The 27034-nt window shown below is 42.3% G+C and overlaps 1 protein-coding gene and 1 long non-coding RNA gene across 4 annotated transcripts in view; one reads left to right on the top strand and one right to left on the bottom strand.

Moving 5' to 3' along the window:
• Positions 1-2583: 2583 nt before the first annotated feature.
• On the bottom strand, positions 2584-8405 carry LOC138985441 (uncharacterized). Its single transcript, XR_011462501.1, has 3 exons — positions 8286-8405; positions 5092-5230; positions 2584-3217 (listed from the first exon to the last, which is right to left on the bottom strand). It is a non-coding gene; the product is annotated as an uncharacterized lncRNA (long non-coding RNA).
• Positions 8406-24134: 15729 nt separating this feature from the next.
• Positions 24135-27034, top strand: part of MAPRE2 (microtubule associated protein RP/EB family member 2) — a 187117-nt gene continuing 184217 nt past the window's right edge. The window contains exon 1 of one of the 3 annotated variants that reach the window (XM_070361791.1): positions 24135-24210. Coding sequence is in view for 1 of the 3 variants with exons in the window: in XM_005889235.3 (XP_005889297.1) it covers positions 25730-25753 (24 nt within the window). In the remaining 2 variants the exon portion in view is untranslated. Of the gene's footprint in view, positions 24211-25364; positions 25754-27034 lie in introns of those variants that run through there. The other 2 variants (XM_070361792.1, XM_005889235.3) reach the window with 2 other exon arrangements.

The following is a 27034-nucleotide window of genomic DNA, read 5'->3' as shown; positions in this document are numbered from 1 at the left end:
GTGCTTTGTGACCTGGTTTCTTCTACCTGAGAGGGACAAGTACAGAAGCATGACTGCTCCCGCCATCCCTGAACACGTGTCATTCCTCCAACGTGGTGCCTGGTAGACCAGCACTCCCTTCCATCCTCTCAACATCTGGGGGAGTGAATTCCTGGCTTCACCCTTAGAGAGCACACCATCAACAAGTACTGCCTAGCTAAAATTTGTTACAGGCCACTGTTCCTGTGATTAGGAAAGTAAGAGGCCATTGGCAACAATGGTGAGGGCAGTTTTTAGAAATTAGTGGGGAGGAGAGATGGTCTTGTCAACAGATGGGGTTGGATCAATCAGATACTCATAAGCAAAAATCAGTAAGAAGAATCTTGGCCTCAATTCAAAATAGCTCATAGATCTAAACATGAAATGCAAAATCATAGAACTTTTGATAAAAACATAAGAGAAAAACTTCATGACATGGAGTTAGGAGGAGAGTTTTTAGGTATGACACTAAAGACATGATCCCTAAGAAAATAAAATCCACAAATTGAACTTCATCAAAATTAAACTTTTTGCTCTGATGAAAGCACAAGCCACAAACTGGGAGAGGATACTTGCAAGTTATATACCTCACAGTGGACTTGTATTCAAAATTTAGAAAGAAATCTCTAAACTCAACAGTAAATAAACAGTCCAATTAGATAATTGACAAAAGATGAATGAATATTTTACCAGGCAGTGTATGAATGGCAAGTAAGGATGTGAAAAGATCCTCAGTATCCTTAGCCATCAGGGAAATGGAAATTAAAGCTATAGGGAGATACCTCTACACACCTATTAGAATGACTGAAATAAAAAATAATACCAACAACTCTTGCACTGTTTTTGCTACATTTTTATTTCTTTCTTTATTTATTTTTGACTGTGCTGGGTCTTTGTTCCTGCGCACAGGCTTTCTCTAGTTGCCTTGAGCGGGGGCTACTCTCTAGTTGAAGTACTCAGGCTTCTCATTGCAGTGGCTTCTCTTGTTTCGGAACATGGGCTTTAGGGTATGCTGGCTCAGTAATTGTGGCACACAGGCTCAGTTACTATGCAGCACACGGAATTCTCCCAGACAAGGGATCGAACCTGTGTCCCTTGCATGGCAAGGTGGACTCAACCACTGGACTATGAGGGATGCCTCTATTTTTGTTACTTCTTGTGAGCCTTAAACTGTTTCAAAATACAAAGTTGTTTTACAAAAAGTGGTGAGAATGCTGAGTTGATCAGGGAAAGATAGATGAGAAAGTGAAGTCAATGAAGGAAGATCATTCTGGAAAATATCTAACCAGCTATCTCCTTGGAAAATAGACCTGCAGAGTGGAATAACAGCAGGCAAACCCAGAAATAGGGGAGCAACAGCCCAAACAGCAGAGTGTTCAAAAACATGAACCCATCTTCTTCAAAACCTTAAAAGCTGACTCAAAACCTTAAAAGCTCTATGACCTTAAGAAACAAATATGTACCTCATCTGAAAAGAGGAAAAACCATAGCATTCATTTTGAGAGATCTTTTTGCAAATAAAATGGAAAACCTTGCACATATAACATGGTAAGCGTTCAATCCATTTTAACTTTTTGTGTCATTATAATTCACCTAAATTTTACCTAAATTGGGCAATTCTCGAGGCATCTCAATTCTTTTATCTTCTCCTACTCCTTATTGTCAAAAACGTTCTCTCGTTACCTTTCAAGCCCTTTCCCAACTGCCTTCTCTGTATAGGCTGCTCTTCTACGTAATTTGCATGTTTTAATCATTTTTATTTTTAATTTAGGTATTTAAATTTTTTTTTCAAATGCAATGGTCTAAAATGGATCTTTTAAAAATAAGTGCATTTAGGTACTGATGAACCTACTTACAGGGTAGGAATACGGGTTCAGACATAGGGAACAGACTTTAGACACAGTAGGGTAAGGAGAGCGGGGAGTGGATTCAAAGAGTAGCATTGACATATACACACCACCATGTTTAAAGTAGATAGCTAGCAGGAACTGCTGTTTAGCACAGGGAGCTCAGCTCAGTGCTCTGTGATGACCTAGAAGGGTGGGATGGGGGGGCGGGGAGTGGGAGGGAAGCTCAAGAGGGAGGGGGTATAGCTGATTCATGGTGTTGTCTAGCAGAAACTAACATTGTAAAGCAATTATATTCCAATTAAAAAAATAAGTGCACTTAAAAAATAATTTTAAACAAATATTACCTTATTATATATCTGTGCATGAGTCCACATAAAACTGTTATATTTAGAAATATCAAATGATTATAAATGTAATAAAAGAAGAAATATTTACCTAAGATAATTATACTATGAGGAAACAGATTTGATAATTGTGTGCTGACTTTTTCCATAGAAAGTGAAATTATTTTCTTGATCCTTCAAGGAATCATCTTCTTAATAACAAAGAGCCTTCCCTTTTTTTCCCCACAGCCCCACATCCTTAGGAACCATTAAGCATGATTTGAGTTGTCAGCAGATTAACTCAAACTTTTCACCAATAAATTATTCACATTTTTCCTCCAATAGGAAACGTGGACTGTATTCACATTTGATAGTCATTTTTATCAGAACACTGCAAGCACATGTTCTTAAACATTCATCACTGGACTACATTAAATTGGTAGCAGACAAAAGATACAAGAGGAGAATCATTATCTAAATTCCTGAAGTACAGAATGATGTGACTATGACCGTTAGTTAATATAATGCTTTACATACAGGAAAGTCTGACATATATGCCTTATGTTTTATAAATGTTTATTTTAAATCAACATTAAAAGCCATGAGTATGTAAGATGCTGAGTCACCCATATTTAAACTTTTTGATCTTTCGAGTGGGGAAGACCACGTTCCAGATGACGGATGCACTGAAATATGCACACAATGTGAAAAAACACCAGTGCATTGTCGTGTTGTACTTTTCCTCATGCCTTGTAGACTTTCTCCATTGCCACTTTGTCTGAAGCAGAAATAACTAGCTTTTCCAAAACATGGGCTGGTTTTAAAAAATGACCTCTCGTCTCTTCAAAGAAGATTACCCATGATCTCCATTGACCTCAAAAAGGCTACCACAGAGCCACTCAAGCAGACCAGCTCTAGAGATTATTAAAAGGAGTTTGGATAAAGCCTTTTGTTTTCCTTCAGTGAATTCACTATCCTCCAAAGTTCGGAGCTCAGATGAGTAAGTCCAGGGGCTGATGCTAGTGTCTGGCAAGAAAACACAGTATAGTAAACAATGTTTAATGTCTAACTATCAGGCTATCTTGCAAATCAGATCACTTTCCAATATAATATGTAATGGTAACATGTGCATGCCCCGTCATGTGCGACTCTTTGCGACCCCATGGACTGTATCCCACAAGGCTCCTCTGTCCATGGGATTTCCCAGGCAAGAATACTGGAGTGCGTTGCCATTTCCTCCTCCAGGGCATCTTCCCAACCCAGGGATTGAACCCGAATCTCCTGTGGGTCTTGCATTGGCAGGCAGATTCTTTACCACTGCACCGTCTGGGAAGCCTTTGCAATTTAAAAATGTGATATTGAACTCATAGAGCCTCATGTTTAAATAAAATGCTTTTTTCTTAACAAAAAGTTCACTTAAGACAAATTACTTTTAAAATATAAATACTTATTGATTCTCTTTATCAGTGACTGTTGTCCTACAGTCAGGCCTTTTTTTCTCATTCCAACCAATTTATTCTGAATGAGACTCATCAGTTAAACAGTGGGTCTCTCCTGCCCTGACTATGCTGACTGACCCATTTTCTTCTAACAGTTAGTCAAGGCACAAATACAGATGATGGTCTGGGTTTTGTTTTTGCCTTATAAAAAAAAAAAAAAATTACATACCCAGCTAGATAACCAAAAGAAATGTTAGCTTTTCCTTCACATCAGCTTGAGCTTTGTGTATTGCTCTTTTTGAAGGCATATTCAACAGGACTCACTCGCTCCCCAATTTCTGAGCAGTTCTACTGGAGATGACAATAAGGGTAAGCCTCAGACAGACTGAAGCGACTTAGCATGCACCCACGCATACATGTATATGTATGTGCGTATGTATATATATATGATAAAATAATAAAAATAAATTTTAAAAAGTAAAAATAAAACAGGTATATTAATGCCCAACAGTGGTAATGCCTCGCTAAACAAATCGCTGTCTCTGCACACATGACTCATATTCCTTCCTTCCTCTAGTGATCCAAGAAACATGTTTATTCTGTTCCTTCACATCTACATCTGGAAGCCTTATTAGCAGAAGTAAAAATAAATAGCTTAACTAAATATTTCAGTTTAGCAAATCTGTCTTCTCTTGCAAATCACACTTACTACCCAGCCCTCTGGAAATGCCTCATTGTTATTTGAAAAGCTTTGGCAATTCTGGAAATTTTAATTAGTTTTTAAAATTTTTTAAATATTCTTATTTTACATAAATACCTAATATCAAATCAGAGCAAAAATCTTAGGGAGTGGAAAACAGTGGTGTCAGGGATGCTGGCAAGTGCCTTGTCAATACCGCCTTGAGCTTACCACTTTGGTGCCTGTGGCCAGTGCCTGTGTTCCTTTCCCTATGGGCTTTTTCTAGCCGCTATGCAGCAGGTCAACAATACCAAGGAATTAGCAGCCCTCTGCAGGAGCTGGCCACTGATGTGAAAGGGAATTAGTAAACACCCCAAATCCCTTACCCTGGAGGGGAGCAGATAACACTCAAGTGTGAGTTAGAGCTCCCAAAGACCCCCTAGTGGGATTTAGTAGCCCATAGTGGTATCTAGCCAGACGATGTACCTTTTTATTGTCTGTCTTCTCTCTTTGTCTTACTGCCCAGTTCTCCTACTGAGGTTTGCCTCATCTCCCAAATAAACTTTTTGCACTGCAGTCTTTTTCTAAGAATCTACTTCTGTGAAAGCTTAAATTAAGACAGTCAGTGAGATAAGAGGTTCTGAGTAGCAGATCCTCAGGCTGGGATTCTAGAACTGAATGACTCACACAGCAAACAGACAGTGAGGGCCTCATTACTGGTGGTGAGTAGAGTTGAAAGGATCTCAGATGTGCTGTGGCAACCCAATTAAGAAGACACTCACCTAGGATGAACTGGAGCATGATACAGATGGAAGGGGATATATTGGTTGATGCAATTTTCTCCAGCATTTGGAAGATTCGAAGGTAACAGTAATTAAGAATGATGAAATTGGCTTCTTGTTGTTAAGTGCAATTGAAGCTCTAAAGGAAGAAAATGACAAACAGACTCATGCTCCTACCAACTCAGCTGCTATATTCCTTTGCCTGAGGGCACTCTTGACCACTGAAGCCATTTTGCCCTTGTGTGCAGTAGGCTGAAAGTACTGGGAATTAATGACCCCCAGGAACAGCATTCAATCCATGAGCAACAGGAATTGGTGTATAAATAGCCCACCTCCCTCACCCTTGGAAGATATGACTCTGAGATGCCTGTTCTACAGTGGCTCCCAGAGTTTCCTCATTGGCATTAAATTCCAGTGGCTAACAGTGATAACTGGATGATAATACACTCCTTGCTATTTAACTTCCTTCCGTGTCTCACTTCCCAGTTTGCTTTACATCCTACTTAAACTCCACTCCTGCGACTTTCCTGGTGGTCCAGTGGTTAAGAATCTGCCTTTCAATCCAGGCAACTCAGGTTTGATCCCTGATTGGTGAACAAAGATCCCACATGTTCAGTTCAGTTCAGTCGTTCAATCGTGTCCGACTGTTTGCGACCCCATGAATTGCAGCACGCCAGGCCTCCCTGTCCATCACCAACTCCCAGAGTTCACTGAGACTCACGTCCATTGAGTCAGTGATGCCATCCAGCCTTCTCATCCTCTGTCGTCCCCTTCTCCTCCTGCCCCCTATCCCTCCCAGCATCAGAGTCTTTTCCAATGAGTCAACTCTTCACATGAGGTGGCCAAAGTACTGGAGTTTCAGCTTTAGCATCATTCCTTCCAAAGAAATCCCAGGGCTGATCTCCTTCAGAATGGACTGGTTGGATCTCCTTGCAGTCCAAGGGACTCTCAAGAGTCTTCTTCAACACCACAGTTCAAAAGCATCAATTCTTCGGCGCTCAGCCTTCTTCACAGTGCAACCCTCACATCCATACATGACCACAGGAAAAACCATAGCCTTGACTAGACGAACCTTTGTTGGCAAAATAATGTCTCTGCTTTTGAATATGCTATCTAGGTTGGTCATAATTTTCCTTCCAAGGAGTAAGTGTCTTTTAATTTCATGGCTGCAGTCATGTTACCGGGCAGCTAAGGTGGAGCACGGCAACTGGAGAGGAGCCCACGTGCTGCAACGAAAGATCCCGTGTATTGCAACTAAGACCCAACACAGCCAAATAAGTTAATTAATTAATTAAAAAGAAAACTCTAGTCCTGTCTCAGGGTCTGCTTTGGAGGACACACTACCCTCAACCCAGGAAAAACTTAAAGGAGAAAAGTGAAAAAGTAAACCAAATATATAATATTCTCATGTTATTGTTAGAAAAAACGTACACATAATTGGCATTGAGTATAATAATGGAGAATAAAAGATCCATCAGATGAATCTTGTGATTCCTATTTTAAATATGTAGTTAGGTAATTCATTTAGACTTGTGATTTTAAGTGGAAATATATAAAAGAATTGTGGACTTAATAACATTCAGAATAAGTGGTATATTTAGAATCCTAATGTTTCTAAATAAAATTTAATAGATTATGAGAGTAATTTAAATGCCTGGGAAGGTGTTTGTTCTGATAATGTAATTGCTTTTAAACAATCAAATATGTCAAGTTTATATATAGTTCTTAAAATTAATTTTTTAAATAGACTAGATTATAAACAGAATAATTATAAGTTTAATTTTTAAATGAAGGAAAGAACTAGAATTTGGATTTGTAACTTTCACAAATTGAATATTAATTTTTAAAAATAAAAAAAAAAGTATAAATTGTCTTGCTTTCAAGGACAACCAAAAACTCAACCCTTTCAGAAGTGGGATGCAGTGAACTCTTGTTTATAACCACTAAGGACTTTGTATCTTTATTTTAGGACTTTGTATCTTAAAAGGGGTCAGTCTAGAAACCCCAAGTGCCCTTAATTACAAGTTCTTTCTCAATGATTTGCATTTTCAACCCTTTCACTGTCTTGTCTGAATTGCCTCTATCTACTGCCTGATTCTTTTTGGAATTATTTTCATAGTCTTTCTCTCAGGATCACAATCTCAGAGATAGTCAAAGGAACTCCAAGAGAATTTTGCAACTATGATCCACAGTTACAAATAGCCACGCTAATGACATTCTCTGGAGAAGGCAATGGCACCACACTCCAGTACTCTTGCCTGGAAAATCCCACGGACGGAGGAGCCTGGTAGGCTGTAGTCCATGGGGTCGCTAAGAGTCGGACATGACTGAGCGACTTCACTTTCACTTTCATGCACTGGAGAAGGAAATGGCAACCCACTCCAGTGTTCTTGCCTGGAGAATCCCAGGGACGGGGGAGCCTGGTGAGCTGCTGTCTATGGGATCTCACAGAGTCGGACACGACTGAAGCGACTTTACACCATACAGGATCTTTGTATTTTCTTTGCTGCTTTTCCTCCTCCTTAAAATAATCAGAATAATGACCTTGTCTATCTCTGTTGTCCCAATTAACTGAATTTTCAGTACATGAATTGAAAGTATCAGTTCCTTTAAATAAATAAAACTGCTTTATGTTCAGGATTTGTGGTGTACGGGGGGATTTTTTTGTTTGTTTTCTTTATTTTACTTTAATCCCTACCTAAAACCTTTTCTTACCTTGTTAGATGGAAACTTCACTTCAATAAATTTCCTAGAAAGTTTACAGGCCTTTGTCCAGGTCAATAAAACAAGGTACTTCATTACCCTGTTTTTCTAGGTACTTCTGAATAGTAATGTTTGTATTTGCTTTACATAATTGTATTCTTAAAAAAAAAAAAAAGTAAAATGCTTAAACTTTTAAAAATGTTGGATACTGTTCACTGCTATTAATCAGCTAGAAATTGGTGCTGAAAGACCCCCATATCCCACCTATCTGTTTCACTACCACTCTTAGATAAATGGAAGCAGCCGGCAGTCGAGAATTCCCCATCTGCCTCCCCGCAAATCCAAGCCCAAGTCCTGTGGCTGCCAACCTCATCTGGAATCTCCGTGTTGCTTGGAAATCATGTGCCTTAAACTGAGAAATTTTTCTTTCATGCTTTCCAGTTCCCCAATCTGATCCTACTCCTTAAGTCTCAGCAGATGAGCCCACTTACTTCACCAAGAAAATGAAGGCCATCCCTGGTGGGCTGCCGTCTATGGGGTCGCACAGAGTCAGACACGACTGAAGTGACTCAGCAGCAGCAGCAGCGTGTTTGCTTGCACAGACATTCAGCTGACAGGTCTTGAAGCACTAGGCAGTGTGCTAGGAAGAATATACCTGGGAGAAAAGCTGAGATGCAGTATCCGCCTTCCAGAAATGCATTGCCTAGTCAAGAGGAGGATGTGAGAAAAAATAAATTTTAAAAAGATAGTAACTATAGCTGAATAAGATGAGACTGTAATTCACAAGACCAGCAGTTTTGTAAAAAGCAACTGGAAGTAAAAAATTTAGTTACCGGGGGTTTTCCCCTGAATTCATTCTAACTACCTCCTAATTTCTAACTTAGGATCATTCTCCTATCTTCCTCCTAATCCCGTTGAGAAAATGTAAATGTAAGACACATTCCAAATCATTTTTAAAATTCAAATCAGTCTAATAAATTATAACAGTGCTTAGACCATAGTTCCTAGAATAGTTCATTATTGAATTATTTGCAACACAGTGTGAATTAGCACAAAATAAATAGGGCTTTTTAAAAAACTAGTGAATCACAATGGCCTTAGGTTACCAATGACCATTTTTAGTGACAGGAATATATATGTGAACTGAAGATGGTCGCGAATTGATAAACATAACCTTGAGCCAGGGTTCAAAAACTCTAAAATTGTGTTCTATCTTTGCTAATGACACAGACCATAACTTCATGCAATAAAACTTCATTTCAGTTCAGCCCTTTCTTTCTAGTCCAGTGGAAATCCACTTCTACCACTAACTACTCTGTGACAGCGTGCAAGTCTCTTGAATACGAAAAGGATCACAACACCCTGCCTAACTCATGAAATATTATGGGACTCATATCACATAATAGATTCAAAAGCATGTTTGAAAGTGTTTTTTCAATTCTACATAGAGGAAATGTATTATATTATTATTATTATTACTCATGTGTGCAAGAGCCTAGAATAGTTTAATTAGAGGGGACTGATTTTGAAACTAAAATATTAAAAAAAAAAAAGATAGAGCCCAAGAAAAAGAAAAATAGACATTGAAATGTCATCTAATTATTGCTAGGCCATTCCATGCAGTGATCTACAGATTCTTTGTAAGGAAAAGATTTGCTCTCATTTCCAAAATGGGGAACTAAGTGTTCTATATCAGTCTGGTTTATATTCGTTTTAAGCAATACAACAGAATCAGGCTCTAGTTTTTAATTTCTTCTTGAACCATTCCAAAAATACAGAGACATCCAGGTCACCATATAGTAATAATACAAGTATCAGCCATACTCTTCCAAATATCCTAAGCATTTACATTCCATTTTCTTTAAAAATAACTTCCATCAAACATGAAACATCACATTTTTCATCAAGTCTAAATCATTATTGAGTATAAAATACACCATTTTTAATATACACTACAAAAAAAGTTTTTACTAAACTATGACCTGCCATAACACCTTCCAATTCCAGAGATTTTAAAATGAAAAAAAAAAGTTTGTCATAGAATCAATGGATATAATCAACAGTCTTATTATAAAAGAAATCCATATTTGTTGAAAAATTGCAAAAGGCTGTGTATTAGCAGACTGTGGTTGCAAGGAACAGAAAAACTAGATTAAATAAGAGTTTGCATAATGGGAAATCCAAAGAAAGGACAGAGGTTAGGGTTGGTTTAACCAGGGTCTGAAGTCTGTCTCAAGGGCAGTTTCTTTCCACCCCTCTGATCTGCCTTCCACAGTGTCATCCTTTCCGAAACAAGCTTCTTTGATGGTATGGGTTTCAGGTGGCTCATCTGCACCCCACTCTACACTGGAGGCAGGGCTTCTATTCTGGCACTCCAAGCAAGAATTCTAAAATTAACCTGTACTGCTGAGACCATCTCAGTCACCTCACCTCCCCTGAGCTGTAACTGTTACTGGGAAAGTGCAAATATACATGAAAAGTACCCAGACAGCATGGGGAAGGGAGAAATACCCAACCAGAAAATCTGCCTATTACCAAGGAAAAAAAAAAAAAAAAAACGAAGAAGAAGCAGGGGAATTTCTTGAAAGCTGTAATGGTTAGTTTTATGTGTCAACTTGGCTCTGATGCCCAGTTGCTCAGCCAAACCCTAGTCTAGATGCTGCTGTGAGGGTATTTTTAAGATGTGACTAAAGTAGATTACCCTCCATAATATGAGTGAGCCTCAGAAATGACTGAGGTTTTCCAAAGGAAAGGAATTTCCAAACATCAACTTTACCTGTGTCTTCAGCCTCCTGGCTTCCCCTACACATTTTGGACTTGCCAGATCCTATAATTATGCTACAATTATGGGAGCCAATTCCTCAATCTCTCTCTCTGCCCCACCCCACCCCGCCCACACAGGAATACCATTTTAAAATATTTTCTCCAACTTTATTTTTTACTTTTCCTTGCATAGAAACGTATGGAAACATTTTACTCAAACGACATCATACTGGATGTATCAAGTTCTGAATCTTGCTTTTGTCACTTTATTTGTCAAAATGGTCATTTTTCCATGTCCTTAAATATGTTAATGTGACTTTTCTTAGCAGTTACCAAATAATCCATCATGTAACTAAACTATAATCTATTTAAGCTGTATGATTGTCTCTGGGATTTTTAATGATTTCATTTTATTCTTTAAATACACAGACTTCCCTTCTGATGTGCAAAACCATCTAGGAGCCACCTCTGGAATCTGAGGCCTTCAGAGGTCAGGAGCAAAAGCGTTACACTTGGCAGGAATACACCTCTCTCCTGACTCATCAAGTTTTGTAAATTAAATATATACAGTTTTTTGTATGTCAGTGAAAAGTGTTTCAATTGGGGCCAGCAAGAGCTTGTTATGAATAAAGAGTGTGTTGCCAGTTCAGCCTTTAGCCAGAGTGATTGTGTGTGCTCAGTCACTTCAGTCGTGCCCGACTCTTTGCAACCTCATGGACTGTAGCTCGTCAGGCTCCTCTACCCATGGAATTCTCCAGGCAAGAATACTGGAGTGGGTTACCATTCCCTCCTCCAGGGGATCTTCCCAACCAAGGGATTGAACCAGGGATTGAAACCCACGTCTCTTTCATCTGCTGCATTGGCAGGTGGATTTTTTTTTTACCACTAGCACCACCAGGGAAGCCCAGAGTGATTCCGACCTGGCATCAAAAAATGCCACTTCCAGAGATTACCAGGAACATCTGCACCCACCTTGAAGCTCTTAGGGGCAATGATGTGGACCCCTGGTCCCTGCCTCTAAGTCATCATCACGGTTAAGGGCATGCATTTGTTTTCAAGTAACATAGCAATATTTGTGACTTAATTTGTTTCTTCTTGCAAGATCCTCATAAGAATGAAAAAACAACAAAGAAAATAAGGGTAGGAAGAGGAGTTATGAATGGGCCAGTATGGAATCTCAGTAAGAACATATTCTGTATCATATACTTACTCATTCACACTCCTAATTATGAGGGAAAGCTGAACGTGTGCTCATGAGCGGCGAACAGAATGGACATTCTTGGAGAACAAAGGAACGCATGGCCGCCTGGCAGACAGCGCCAGCATTTCTCCGAAGCACAATTGACTGGGGAGTTTCTGGGCCTGACTCCCCCTCCACCACACACTTCACTCTCCATCCATTACCCTCCTTGACAGAGGGCCTGGTCCAAGTCCCCAGGGCCAATATACAGCTCCCAGCAGCTGGATTCCTCTGAAACAGTTAAGTGGCATTTTTTTCCAATTACTCTTCTCCGACTTTAGATGGAGGGCAAAAACCATTTTGTGAAATGGTCAGAGTAATGACAACAATTAATTTGTGGCTGTGGTTAAGTGCAGTTTTAGCAAGGCTTTGAACTGTAGCGTATGCTGATAGAGTCTCTTTAAGAAACTGCTTTCTAGCTCTCCTGTTCTATTATTTCAATACATTTTATGGATTTCCTTCTAATTGATTTACTTATTTGCCATATTCTAGAGATAGCTATTGTGTTTGTATGGTGGGTTTTACTTTTAAGACTATAATTAACCCTCCTACCTAAATATTGAGCCTGGAGACTCATGTAAAATATGAGATCTTTAGTATATCTGTCAGCTGACAGAAGATTCAAAAATACTCTCCTAGATGCTGAAAGATTAAAATTGTTGTATGGATGAAAAGTAATATAAGCTTAAGCTGAGTTTTTAAAAATATAAATGGAGGGCTTCCCTGGTGGCCCAGTGATTAAGAGTCCACCTGCCAATACAGGCAACACCCGTTTGATTCCTGGTCCAGGAAGATCCCACATGCCACAGAGCAAAACCCAGCCCCACATCTACAGAAGCCCGAGAGCTTTAGAGCCTTCAGTCCACAAGAGAAGCCACTGCAATGAGAAGCCCACACGCTACAACTAGGGAAAGCCCACATGCAGCAACAAAGACCCAGCACAGCCAAAAATAAATAAGTAAATATTTTTAAAATAAATAATAAGTGGAGTGGTTACATTACAGATAAATAATACAGTATGATAAAGATGGGTGAAGGCAATGGCACCCCACTCCAGTACTCTTGCCTGGAAAATCCCATGGACAGAGGAGCCTGGTGGGCTGCAGTCTGTGGGGTCGCTAAGAGTCGGACCTGACTGAGCGACTTCGCTTTCACTTTTCACTTTCATGCACTGGAGAAGGAAATGGCAACCCACTCCAGTGTTCTTGCCTGGAGAATCCCAGGGACGGGGGAGCCTGGTGGGCTGCCGTCTATGGGGTCGCGCAGAGTCAGACACGACTGAAGCGACTTAGCAGCAGCAAAGAAGATTTAGATTTTTTTTAAGGAAGGGAAATAATTCGAATCAACAGATATCTATGAATCTATTCTGTTCCTTTATTTATTTATATGTTCATTCATTCAAAAATATTTATTTATCATCCATCATATCCCAGACACAGTTCAATATGTTGTACATACATAGAACAGTAAACAGACAAAAATTCTTGCCCTCATGGGGCCTCCATTCTAGTGAAGAGAGACATGTTCCTGGAATTAAATAAATTCCAATTTGATGAAGAAGAGATTATATAAGCACTTGAGATGTTAAATAATGAAAATGCTACAAAACCACAATATAAGAAAATTTGCATTTTAAATAAATGCTCATTTGCCATTATTTAATTACAGAATCTTATTTATGAGGTTGAAATATAATTGTATGACATTTGAAAATTAAAGTGGTCAATTATCCACAGATTCTTAATAAGTATAAGGTAAGGAACTGGAGGAAATGTCATCGTATGGAAGGCATCCTCATAACCTAGCAAGAACATGCTTTGACAGTTTGATCAAGATGACACAGAACATCATGCCAAAGTTTCACAATGTTCAAGATTCCTGAAGAAAGGACATATGCACTGTAGAATTGGATAACATTCACAATTTCTACAGTATAATGAAAGAAAAGAATAGCTGGCTTGAGCAACATGGTTTTGGATGTGAAAAGACAGAATCTGGTACAGACTAAAGGGAAATCAAGATGGTAGAGTAGGAAAGCTGGAGCTCAGGTTCCACCACAAAAATAAAATGGGTATAAGATAGAGTGCCTGTCTTACAATAAACTACAACCTCAATAACATTTCAGAAGTAACAAAATAGTAAAAAGAGTAAACACGGAAATTCAGCAAAGGAAGTATACTTTTAAAGAGATTAAGTAGAATGCAGAACTAGCCTAAATGTCAAATTTAAATTCTAAGACTGTCTGTTCAGTGATGACATCTTACCTATACCCAATGGTATGCTGATTCTTAATCATTTTCATTTCATTATAAATAATTATGTGTTAAGCTGTTATGTTGCTTTGTCTCTAGGTGAAGGAATATTTTTAAGACCAGCAGCAATAGCAAGGGCTATAGATTCAGAAATTAAAGGTACTCTAAAATCTATATAAGCTTTCCTGAGCTTCAGAACTATATTTAAAACCCCCACTGGTCATCTTCCAGGAATCCCTTGGGCACCTCTGACTTAATATGTCCTAAACTGAACTCTGTATCTTGTTCAATATCCCATTTCTTCATCTCAAGTAACAATTCCATGATCCACTCAGACTAGCAAGCTACGAACTTGGGAATATCTCTCTCCAACACTCTCTCTCTGTCTCTCTCTCTCTCTCTCTCTCTCTCACACACACACACACACACACACACACTTTTACCAAATACCACATGCTTTGGTGAGCTCTCCATCACCATCATCTTTCTTCTTGATCATCAGTTTTCCTCTGGATCACAACACTAGCTTTCTGCTTGATCTTCTGGACACTGGTCTCTCATTCACCATTCCATGCTGTTACCCAAGTCATTATCCTAAGAACAGACCTGAGCATAGTCACCTTTTTTTTTTTTTTTTAGATATTTTTGGCTGTGTCATACATCATGTGGTATCTTAGTTCCCTGTCCAGGGGTCGAACCTACACCCCCCTACCCCAAATTGAAAGTGTGGAGTCTTAACCACATGGTCACCAGGGAAGTACCCATAGGCACTTTTTGCTCTAAAACCTTTATTGCCTGCCCATTCCTACAAGTAAAACATTTCTTATTGCACATATTTATTTGTAAGTAATAAATGGTATGGACCTAACAGAAGCAGAAGATATTAAGAAGAGATGGCAAGAATACACAGAAGAACTGTTGAAAAAAGAGCTTCACGACCCAGATAATCACGATGGTGTGATCACTGACCTAGAGCCAGACATCCTGGAATGTGAAGTCAAGTGGGTCTCAGAAAGCATCACTACGAACAAAGCTAGTGGAGGTGATGGAATTCCAATTGAGCTATTCCAAATCCTGAAAGATGATGCTGTGAAAGTGCTGCACTCAATATGCCAGCAAATTTGGAAAACTCAGCAGTGGCCACAGGACTGGAAAAGGTCAGTTTTCATTCCAATCCCAAAGAAAGGCAATGCCAAAGAATGCTCAAACTACCGCACAATTGCACTCATCTCACACGCTAGTAAAGTAATACTCAAAATTCTCCAAGCCAGGCTTCAGCAATATGTGAACCGTGAACTTCCTGATGTTCAAGCTGGTTTTAGAAAAGGCAGAGGAACCAGAGATCAAATTGCCAACATCCGCTGGACCATAGAAAAAGCAAGAGAGTTCCAGAAGAACATCTATTTCTGCTTTATTGACTATGCCAAAGCCTTTGACTGTGTGGATCACAATAAACTGTGGAAAATTCTGAAAGAGATGGGAATACCAGACCACCTGATCTGCCTCTTGAGAAATCTGTCTGCAGGTCAGGAAGCAACAGTTAGAACTGGACATGGAACAACAGACTGGTTCCAAATAGAAAAAGGAGTTCATCAAGGCTGTATATTGTCACCCTGCTTATTTAACTTATGTGCAGAGTACATCATGAGAAACGCTGGACTGGAAGAAACACAAGCTGGAATCAAGATTGCCGGGAGAAACATCAATAACCTCAGATATGCAGATGATACCACCCTTATGGCAGAAAGAGAAGAGGAACTCAAAAGCCTCTTGATGAAAGTGAAAGTGGAGAGAGAAAAAGTTGGCTTAAAGCTCAACATTCAGAAAACGAAGATCATGGCATCCAGTCTCATCACTTCATGGGAAATAGATGGGGAAACAGTGGAAACAGTGGCTGACTTTATTTTTGGGGGCTCCAAAATCACTGCAGATGGTGACTACAGCCATGAAATTAAAAGACGCTTACTCCTTGGAAGGAAAGTTATGACCAACCTAGATAGCATATTCAAAAGCAGAGACATTACTTTGCCAACAAAGGTTCGTCTAGTCAAGGCTATGGTTTTTCCTGTGGTCATGTATGGAGGTGAGAGTTGGACTGTGAAGAAGGCTGAGCTCCGAAGAATTGATGCTTTTGAACTGTGGTGTTGGAGAAGAGTCTTGAGAGTCCCTTGGACTGCAAGGAGATTCAACCAGTCCATTCTGAAGGAGACCAGCCCTGGGATTTCTTTGGAAGGAATGATACTAAAGCTGAAACTCCAGTACTTTGGCCACCTCATGCAAAGAGTTGACTCATTGGAAAAGACTCTGATGCTGGGAGGGATTGGGGGCAAGAGGAGAAGGGGACCACAGAGGATGAGATGGCTGGATGGCATCACTGACTCAATGGATGCGAGTCTTGAGTGAACCCCAGGAGTTGGTGTTGGACAGGGAGGCCTGGCATGCTGCGATTCATGGGGTCGCAAAGAGTCGGACATGACTGAGTGACTGATCTGATCTGATCTTATCTGAAGATGTTATTTAGTGAGGGTAATGTGGTTGAATATGTTTCATAATTTCTATAATGTTTTATCACTTTGTGATAAAGTGATAAAGCAACTTAAAATCTGGTTCTAAGTATACTTCATTTCAATGTTTACTTTGATGGCTGTCAGAGCTGCCATATATCTTTCACAAAGAGCCCCATATATAAATGGAGGAAGTGTATCATTGGGTGAGCTTCTGAGATTATGATACTCATTTTTCAAAATCATCTACCAATTTGCAAGGACTTCGGTGAGAATTCACTAATGCTTGTGTTACTCATGTTATCTTCAATCTTTTTAAGTCATTTATCCATTCCATGAAGGTGGATTCTTTACCAACTGAGCTACCAGGGAAGCCCACTAAATCAGTTAAGTTAGATAATATACATAAATCCACTTAACCAAGCACACGTAAAATGCTAATCAATTGCAGTTGCTTTCAGAGTTAGGAAGGAGTGTAGGGACATCCATCTAAGATTGTGGATCTCAACCCTTCACTCAGTATTCTTTGCACCTGATAAGTCCCTCTGTCTGTCTGACATTATAAACATGCAAGGACACCATGTTAACCCATATGTTACTGAGTCCTTTCTCGTATTTTCAGATAGATACACAAGTTTTCATACTTCCTTCCCACACTTAGGTGTATCAGCTCACATAACCCATCTCAGCTGGGCACCCCAGGCCTTTCCTAGTCTACCCACCAATGTCACCCTTTCACACACCCTGGCCTTCAGCCACATTGAACTACTGAAGCTATCATCATTCTGTGATCGATCTCTGATCAGATCTTTGCTTTCACATTCCATCTCTGCAATACTCTGTCCTCACACTCTGCCTTAACCCCAAGCATCCTCACCTGGTGCTCTCTTCTTCATTCTTCAGGACACACCCCAGATGTAAGCCCTTCTCTGATATTCCTCCTCACAGTCCAGTCTTCTCTTAGCATTCTATTCATACCTTTAATACTCCTCAACCCAGACTATGCATACTCCATGTTTCCCTAGACAGCAAGTCCCTTGAGACTTACAGTAGACCATTCGGGTAACCACAGGCAACTAAATCAAAGACTGCCCAGTAAAAGGCATCTCAAAACTGTTTGTTGGATAAATTACAACTTAGAGAAATTTAAGCAATTTTAAAATTAGAAAAGCCAAAGAAGAGAAAATCTCTTTCGAAGAATCGAAAACCATAGAAAGAAGATTCTGAGAAGACACAAGGAATCGGTTGCCTATTATTCTCATGCTGGTTGACCAACTCATAGACAGGACATGGGAGAATCAAAACAAAAATACAATCAGCAAGATAGTCTTTAATAAATCAAAACTAACTTTCAAATCAACAAAAATCAGCTGCATTGTCTTCCAAGGGATCCCAAAGTGATGACTCCACTGGTCCCCAGAAGTTCTATGGAGTTGTCATAGAAAATTAAACAGATTTCATTTCTTGGCCTCAGATTTTATCCTTTAAGAGATCGTGTGTGTGTGTGTGTGTGTGTGTGTGTGTGTGTGCTCAGTCGCTGTGTTGCGTCTGACTCTGCGGCCCTATGGACCATAGCCCGCCACACTCTTCTGCCCACGGGATGCTCCACACAAGAATATTGGAGTGAATTGCCATTTCCTCCTCCAGGGCATCTTTACCACCTAGGGATCAAACCCACAAGTCTTGCATCTCCTGCATTAGCAGGAGGATTCTTTACCTCTAGCACCACCTGGGAAGCCCTAAAAGATCATCAGTAATCAACAGAGTAATTATATCTGCTGCTGTCAAACTGTGCTGTGATAAAGTACTAATAACAGTTGATTCTTCTACAGTTGTTCTATATCTGCTCTAATTTGTTCTAAGCAGCATATAGAAATTTATACGGTCCAACTTATTTCTTTGTGTATGAGGTTTTTTCAGTGTGGTATAAAGAGACACCTCTACTCCACAATGGCTTTGCATGAGCCAAGGTAACATTTTGTTCCTTTTGATGTACATTAAACATTAGTCTAGGGACCTCCCTGGTGGTCCAGGTGTTAAGACTCTGAGCTTCCACTGCAGGGGGCATGGGTTCGATCCCTGGTTGGTGGACCTAAGACCCTACATGTTGCATGGTGAAGCCAAAACTAAATAAATAAATAAATAAAATTTTAAGAAAAAACATAGCTTATGATGTATACAACTATATATATTATATAATAAGCATATTTTCTCTCTGCCATTCTGTAGTATCTTAAGGCGGCAGCAGTTTTTGCTAGCAGACATAGCTAGAAAATAGGACTTGGGTTAGTCATTTAAGTCCTTTACTTTCATATACAAATAATGATACTTTATAGCTAACTCACAAATATTTACTCATAAGAGCTCAAACAATGCTTTGAAGGTAATATTGGTTTTTATTTCAACATTTACGCTGTATCTAGACACTAGAGTCTTCACAAGGCAGTGATCCCTGTGAAGCACTTTTACTGCTCATCTCGGTAAATGCTTTTATATCTTGGTAATGAACATGCCCATCTCCGTTTTACATGCCATCGCTGAAACATGTATAACTAGTTTACTGCAGCATATCTCTTGAAGTTATGATATATACGTAAAGCAGTATACAGCTTAGCGAGGACTCAGAGCTAACAATAAGATAAAATGAAAAGCATTTGAGAAAACAATTTAAAATATTAATTGGTAAACTCTGTCCATTTTAATCTTCCACTTTAGATATTTGTGGAAATGTATGATTGAAGCTTTCAAAATATACCTTTAGGAAGACACCAGTGTTATATAAAAATATTTATTTGGAGACAGCTTTATGAGAGGTTTAAAAAGGGATATCACTGATGGATGTAGATAGAGACAATATAAAATTGTTGTGATTCAGTGCCCAACAACATATTACAATATCCTATGTCTATATTGTGGAGAAGGCAATGGCACCCCACTCCAGTACTCTTGCCTGGAAACTCCCATGGATGGAGGAGCCTGGTAGGCGCCAGTCCATGGCGTCGCTAAGAGTCAGGCATGACTGAGCGACTGCACTTTCACTTTTCACTTTCATGCATTGGAGAAGGAAATGGCAACCCACTCCAATATTCTTGCCTAGAGAATCCCAGGGACAGAGGAGCCTAGTGGGCTGCCGTCTATGGGGTCACACAGAGTCGGACACGACTGAAGTGACTTAGCAGCAGCAGCAGCATATCTGTATTGCATTTTAGATCCTACAGCATTCATCCATGCCTTATCTTTTTTAAGAACATGACGTGTTGGGAGATGTAGGAGGTAGGTTTAGTTGATGGAATTTCTGCTCTGTAGAGAAAGAAGCCTGAAAGCTTATCAAAAGCTATGATTTTATTTTTTCACATTGATGAGTGATTTTTTCCCCCTTGCATATGGACTGATTTTTACCATCAGGGCTACATTTCAACATTCCCTTGAAGATAAAAACATTATTTGTCAAAGTCTTAATTGAGTCACTCATAGGAGAAACAAGAGACAATTTGAAACTGCTAAAATATTTCCTTGAGATACATATTCATTCCTCAAGTAGAGAATAACCATTAAAGGCAACACAATTAGCAAATTTGCTTGTGTCAATGTAACCTTACTTTTAATGGCTGGTCTGTTCTCCAATGCATAATCAAAATGCGAGATATTTCCCGGCTCTTGTGTGACAGAACAGTTTGGATGATCAATGCCTGGAAAGACTGACCTTAACTAAATCATAAGGTGACCCTGGCCAGCAGAGAGAGAGAATTTCTCTACATAATATTACTGTATCATAACAGCAATAGTGATGTTTCTCCAAAGACTTCACATACAGCTGCCTCAAACTGGCGATCTATGCTCACCCTCTACTATAACTAGACTTTTCAGTTTAATCTTATCCTTAACCCTCCTATGTAGAATGGACCCCTATGGTAGATGTCATTCATGCACACCAAAATTTCTACTTTCCCATTCCTTCTGAGTACATACTCCCTAGGGTTTGTGCTCAGTGGCTTCAGTTGTGTCTGACTCTCTGTGACTCTAGGGACTGTAGCCCCACCCCACCCTCCAGGCTCCTCTGTCCATGGGATTCTCCAGGCAAGAATACTGGAATGGGTTGCCACGCCCTCCTCCAGGGGATCTTCCCAACCCAGGATTCGAATGTGCATCTCCGGCATTGCAGGCAGATTCTTTACCCACTAAGCCACCTGAGAAGCCCACATACTCCCTGAAAGTTGGGTAACAACCATGCCACTTCCTTTGACTGCACGAAATCATTTAAGGTTTGGTGCACAGTTTTCCATATTCTCTTCCCTTGTCGGTGTCACAGGAATGAAGCCCATGAATGATGGGCCATCATGAGAGCTGCCCTGGACACTTTGCATTGTGCAGGGAATTAATTTTTGTTGTAGGAAGCCACTGAGACTTTAGTGCTGTTTATTACAGCAGCATAATCTAGCCCACCCTAACAGGTGCAGCCTCTGAGCCTCTCAATCCACCCTGATCACCATTTATGTAGCAGCCCACAGCTGCCTATGTGGCTGTCATACCAGTTATTGCTCAGTCACTCAGTCATGTCCGACTCTTTGTGATCCCATGGACTGCAGCATGCCAGGCTTCCCTGTCCTTCATCTCTCAGACCTTGCTCAAATTCATGTTCATTCAGTTGGTGATGCTATCTAACCATCTCATCCTCTGCTGCCCCCTTCTCCTTTTGCCTTCGATGTTTCCCAGAATCAGGGTCTTTTCCAATGAGTCAGCTCTTTGCATCAGGTGCTCAAAGTATTGGAGCTTCTGCATCAGCCCTTCCAATGAATATTCAGGGTTGATTTCCTTTAGGATTGACTGGTTTGATCTCCTTGCAGTAATCCAAGGGACTCTCAGGAGTCTCAAGGGTCATATCAACAAATTGTGTTTATACATGAGTTGGCCCCAGTCCTTGTTGAAGGAAAGTCTCACAGAAACATCTTGGAGCAGCCAGAAGGTAGCTGGAACAATCATGCTCTGTGAACCACACCCCAGCCACGTCCCTAAATTAGCACTGAGGGCTTTCCAACACAAATAATCATCTTGATTTATTATCAAGGAGGTATCGACTTTATGAGAGGAGAGAGGAGTTTAATTTAGAATACACTGAAACTTCTAGGTTAGTGGGAAATTTAGTGAAAATGCCTAGCAAATAATTGGTAATCCAGAAATGGAGCTTGGAAACCGGTCAAGAATGTGGGCATAGATTCAGAAGTAATCTCCACACATTTGGAAGTGGAACATAAGATAGGAATAAAATTTCCAAGGGAAATGGCAAAAAGTGAGAAAAATAAAAAGCCAAGAAAAGAGTCTCAGGAAACAATAATATTGGGAGGGGTGGCAGAGAGAGGAGAGAAGGGAAATATGAGAACTATGATGACAATACCCATTCATTTTGAGAGCTAAGAATACATATCTTCATTAATAAATTCATTTCCATCTAAATTTCAAGGTTTTTAATGAGGATTAAAAATGTACTACTCTTTAACAACCCATTTACTCTCTTGGATATTAAAATAGATTACCCATCCGACAGGCAACTGGACATTATCTGTAATGAAAAGCAAAATGATTTTTTAATTCAATACCCCAGAACTCATTTATCAAGATTTAAAGTTCTGCAGAAGAAACAGAACTTTTAAATGCATATGATTTGCTGTGCATTATAGTCATTCATTTGTTTAACAACCTATTCTGCAACTCTGGCCCATGCTAGGTGCTCTAGGTACAAAGCACAGGCTTTCAGGCAGGGTGCCTCATCCTGAGCCCACGGCACATGCCACTCCCCTGGCCAGTACGTTGGACTTTGTGCCAACTTTGCTCCTGCAAGGATCACCCCCAGAGCTAATTAGCTAACATTTGTCAAACCCTAGGTTTGTGTGGGGGGCTTCCCTGGTGGCTCAGCGGTAGAGAATCCACCTGCCTACACAGGAGATGCAGGTTTGATCCCCAGGTCAGGAAGATCCCCTGGAGGAGGACATGCCCACCCACTCCAGTATTCTTGCCTGGAGAATCCCATGGACAGAGGAGCCTGGAGGGCTACAGACCATGGGGTCACAAAGAGTCAGACATGACTGAACATGCACGTACAGGTTTGTGTGGCAGGACTATACTAGGTACTTTAAATGGATTTTCTCATTTGATCTTCAAGATTGATTTGGATCATGGCTCTTTTACAGTTGTGAAGGCTTAAATATATTAAGGAATGTGGCTGAAATCACAAAGCAATGAACTGGTGCAGTTAGGACTGAAAATAGGCTGGTCAATGCCAAAAGGATGCTCTGAGCCTTGCTACTCAAAGTGTGGCCCTTACACCAGCAGCCCAGATGTTATCTGCCTACATGCGCTAAGTCGCTCAGTCATGTATGACTCTTTGGGACCCTATGGACTGTAGCCCGCCAGGCTCCTCTATCCATGGGATTTCCCAGGCAAGAATACTGGAGTGGGTTGCCATGCCCTTCTCCAGGGGATCTTCCTGACCCAGGGATCGAACCCACATCTCTTATGTCTCCTGCATTGGCAGACGGGTTCTTTACCACTGGCACCACTTGGTAAGCCCCTGATGTTACCTAAGAGTTTGCAAAAATACAGGAACCCAGTTCCAACTTCAGACGCATGCAATCAGAATTCGGTTTTAACAAGGCCAGGTGGTGATCCCTCTGCACATCACTTTGGGAAGCGCAGTGCAAAGTCTATGCAGACTTCACTTTAATGGATGCTGGGGATTTGGGGACAGGATTTCCCATGAGTTGCTATTTGGAGAGAACAAAGGTATGTGTGTGTCCTCCAAGGGCAAAAGGAAGGATTCAGACAACACGTTCCTGCAGTTTCAGGCACTGGCCATCAGCAAGGGTGGGGACCACTTCCAAAAGCGAGAGAGACCCAGCTGGGTCTTGAGGCCAGAACATTTTCTCAATTCATTTCATTAAAACTTGGTGCTGTTCCAAATGGATGCGTGCCCACATCAATAATCTGGAGTTTTCGTCCTCAGCCTGGATTCCATTTTCCAAACAGAATCCAAATATCAAGCGGCACCAACAAGCAGCAGATTTGAAACCTCAGTAGAACTTGCTATTATTGATTACACTGTTTATCATATGGTTCAGCTTAGAGTTGCCTAGTTTAATTAATAATGTCCAGGACAAAACTAGTTAGCTCCGCAGTATCCATTGTTTGCCAGGTAGGAGTATAAACCTTTGGCCTAAGAAGTAGATGCAAGGCGGCTGGCAGGCTCCCAGTTCCAGGTACAGACTTCGGGGTGCGGCGTCGCCTCTTAAACCGCCCTTCGGAGCCTCGCCGGCCTCCGCCTTCTTGGGTGCGGCCCAAAGCTCTGCGCGTTTCACCCGCTGCCACTTTATTCCTTGTGACCAACTCACCCTGGCCCTAACCCGCGTGCCACCTTCCAACTGACAAGCCGGCGGGTGGCCTCCGACCTGCCCGGGGCCTCTCGGGGGCGGCGGTCCCCAACTGCACCCCGCACCCCGGGAAGGGGTGGCCCAGGCCGGGGTGCCCCGGGTGGCCCCGCCGGCGGCCGCAGTGGCAGACGGCGAGTCACGTGTGGCGGTGGGGGCGGAGCGCGGCCGCCTGGGTGGGTGGAGAAAACAAAGCCCCCAGCTGTCAGTAGAGGAAGGAGGCGACAGCGCCGGAGCAGGTGAGTCAAGTGCATTTAAAGCGGTACCGCCCTGGCGCACCCCGACACCCCCAGTCCTGGCTCAGTCCTTCCCCGGCCGGGTGCTGGCCGCGCATCCTCCCGCCTCCGGGGGGCTGCAGTCCGCCCGTCGCGCAGCCTGCGGGACCCGGGGTCTCTGAGCCCGGCAAGAAGTTGTGCTGGGGTCGGCGTCGCGCCCCCTAAGTGTACACCCGCCGCTCTCCCGCGGGCCACATCCCTCCTTCGGGGCCCCAGAGCCGCGCACCCCGGGAAAGGGGGGGTGAATCAGGGCTGCCACGCTGGCAGAGGCAAAGTGGACCGGCTCGAGGCTGAGGGCCGGGCTGGCTAGGATAGGGACACTTGGCGCTGGTGAAGGAGGGTGTCTTGGGACTACGCGCCAGAGCGCGCGGACCTCTAGGAGCCAGAGTTGGGGAGCAGGGACCGAGAACTAGGGGCGCTGGCAGGGACTGCGCGCTACGGGGCAGACCTGGAAGTGGAGCGCGCAGGGTCCCGCCCGCTGGGGACCAAACACTGGACCCCCGGCCCAGCTGCCGCCCGCCACCTCCCTGCCCCCGCCCCCGCCCCCAACCGGGGCTTCTCCTCCCGCGGAGACTAGCCCCATCTCTCTCCACTCCCACTCCGGCTCCCGCTGGGGTTCCCGGGCCCCCAGGATGCGGGAACTGGATGGATGCGAAAGAGAGCGGGTTATTATTATGATCCCAAGAGGTTTTCTGCAAGGAGCACCCTGAGCGCAAGGCGGGGGCTACTCAGCGACTCCTCACTCTGTTTGCTTAAAAAATTCTTCAGTCCACTCTTCGAAGGGCTGGGCCGTGACCAGAAATCCCACAAAGGGCGGGCAGGGTGGGGTGGCACAGAAAGACCCTTCCCTCTGAAGCCGGAGCGCTCGGTCACGCAGACTTTCAGACCCCGAAAGGGCCAGTGGACTCAGTCACCCCCTTGAGTCACTTTGCCAGTCCCGTGCCAAGAGCCGCCCAGTGCAGACAGAAGGCCGAGCTGTAACCTCGGAGGCAGGGGAGCTGCAGCCGTTTGATCAGGAGGAGTCTTTGTCTTAACCCCCGGTCCCCTTCTGCTAGTCCTCGCCGGGTCAGCAGCGCGTAGAGTAATTAATATTCCGAGCATTAGCCGTCCCTTCACCCGGGCGCCAGCCAACGCTGCTGTCCCCTCCCTGCGGGCTTTCTCCATCACTTGCGCACGTCTTCTCCTTTTCCAAAAACATGGAACGTGGTCCAGACCCGCCAAGCAAAAGGCGGTCACTAAACACACTATAGCGCAGTCACGTAAGACCAAGGGTTAAGTGTTCAAACCTGCACCCGCCCGCCCGAGAGGAGACGGAAGAACTTTCTTGATTAGCATAGTATCTGCCCTGCGGCCTCACTGCGAGGCGGCGGTCCCGGCGAGGTGAAGCGTGCAGTCGCGTCTCGATTGAGGTTTGACTCAGCAGTACCAGCTTCTAATCCGAAGGACCCGAGCCTTCCAGCTTTGCCGAACAAGACACTGTGGAATGAAACAGAACAGAGATCAAAAGGTAACAGAAAGAATAACAGCGTTTGAGATACTTCGGGGAAGCGCCAAATTTAGCTAAGTTTTTAGCAAGGAAAGGAGCGGGGAGGGGGTCGTCTAGCCAGCGTCCCTTCTGAAAATGCTCCTTGGTTTGCCAGCCTTCTTTGCTGCCAAATTGAGATACCGGTTAGGGGCTGTTAGTAGATCACCAAGATAGGAGGTTTGGGGAGCCCAGCCGGTGGTCGTTGGGTAAGCGTAACTGACAGGTTTCACTTGCATAGGAAGAGCAATGCTCCCAAAATTTGCGCTTGAGGAGCTCGAAAAATCCTCATGTAAGTTATCTCATCCTAACCCACTTGAATTAGGCAAGTTTGGAGATGACAGCAAGGCATCGGTTTGGGGTTTGTTGATGTGGGGGGTGTGTGTATGTGTGTCCACATGTGTTTATCTCCAAGTGATTTCATTGTGCAGCCAAACCTGAGAACCAGTGAGGCAAGGGCAGAGTTCAGTGATCTGGCAGCTGGTAGCTGCCAGACAAGATAGGAGTTTAACTACCTGGGTGGGAGAAACCAAGCTGAAACTGGGGGGCTAGTGACAAGGAGGGGGGCAGTCTGTCATCTGGCGGCTTGGCTAGCGTTGGTACCTGCCACATCATTTTTCACCCTCTTAGCCCAGAGTCTGGTTCTTACTGGAAAGATTGAAGTTCACTGTCGGTGCCTGGTTTGTGCACGGTTGTTAAGGATACGGTAGAAACTTCATTCCAGCATGATTCACGTGTAGCAGGCAGTGGGAAAACCCAGCAGAAACTAACTCGGAGCAGCTTCGTGAGTCAGCAGGCTGTACTCCAAGGCGGAGCCCAGAGTAGGAAGTAGTTACATCCAGTAGCTTATTGACACGCACTATTCCACTCCTTCGAAAGCTCATTTGAATGTCTGATCAGGATCTGTCTGCTTGTATCAGGCTCTCGCTTTTCCATCACCTTGTTCCACCTGCTTCCTATAATGCCGTCTTCTGTTAGAAGAGGAAACATATAGCCAACTAGATAGAAGTCTTGTAATTTCCTTGGTGGGAGGCATAAAAAAAAAAAGTTGACAAAGTGGTCTGGGTTATTTCAATTATGCAAAACAGAGAGGATGAATTTGCAGTACATACATTTTGAATACAAAAAAAATCAAATAACTGATGACACATTCAGGGGTAAATTAAAGGGTCTGTTTAAATAGAAATGATTACATCTAACATTTTATGTCATGTTAGATTATGTTAGATTTTATGTTACTATCCAAAAGTTTCTTGTTTTAAAAAA

The sequence above is a fragment of the Bos mutus genome, chromosome 24 (genome assembly GCF_027580195.1).
Source record: "Bos mutus isolate GX-2022 chromosome 24, NWIPB_WYAK_1.1, whole genome shotgun sequence".
Taxonomy (NCBI): domain Eukaryota; kingdom Metazoa; phylum Chordata; class Mammalia; order Artiodactyla; family Bovidae; genus Bos; species Bos mutus.
The sequence above is the reverse complement of the archived record's forward strand: the minus strand, read 5'-3'. Positions and strand labels throughout refer to the sequence as shown.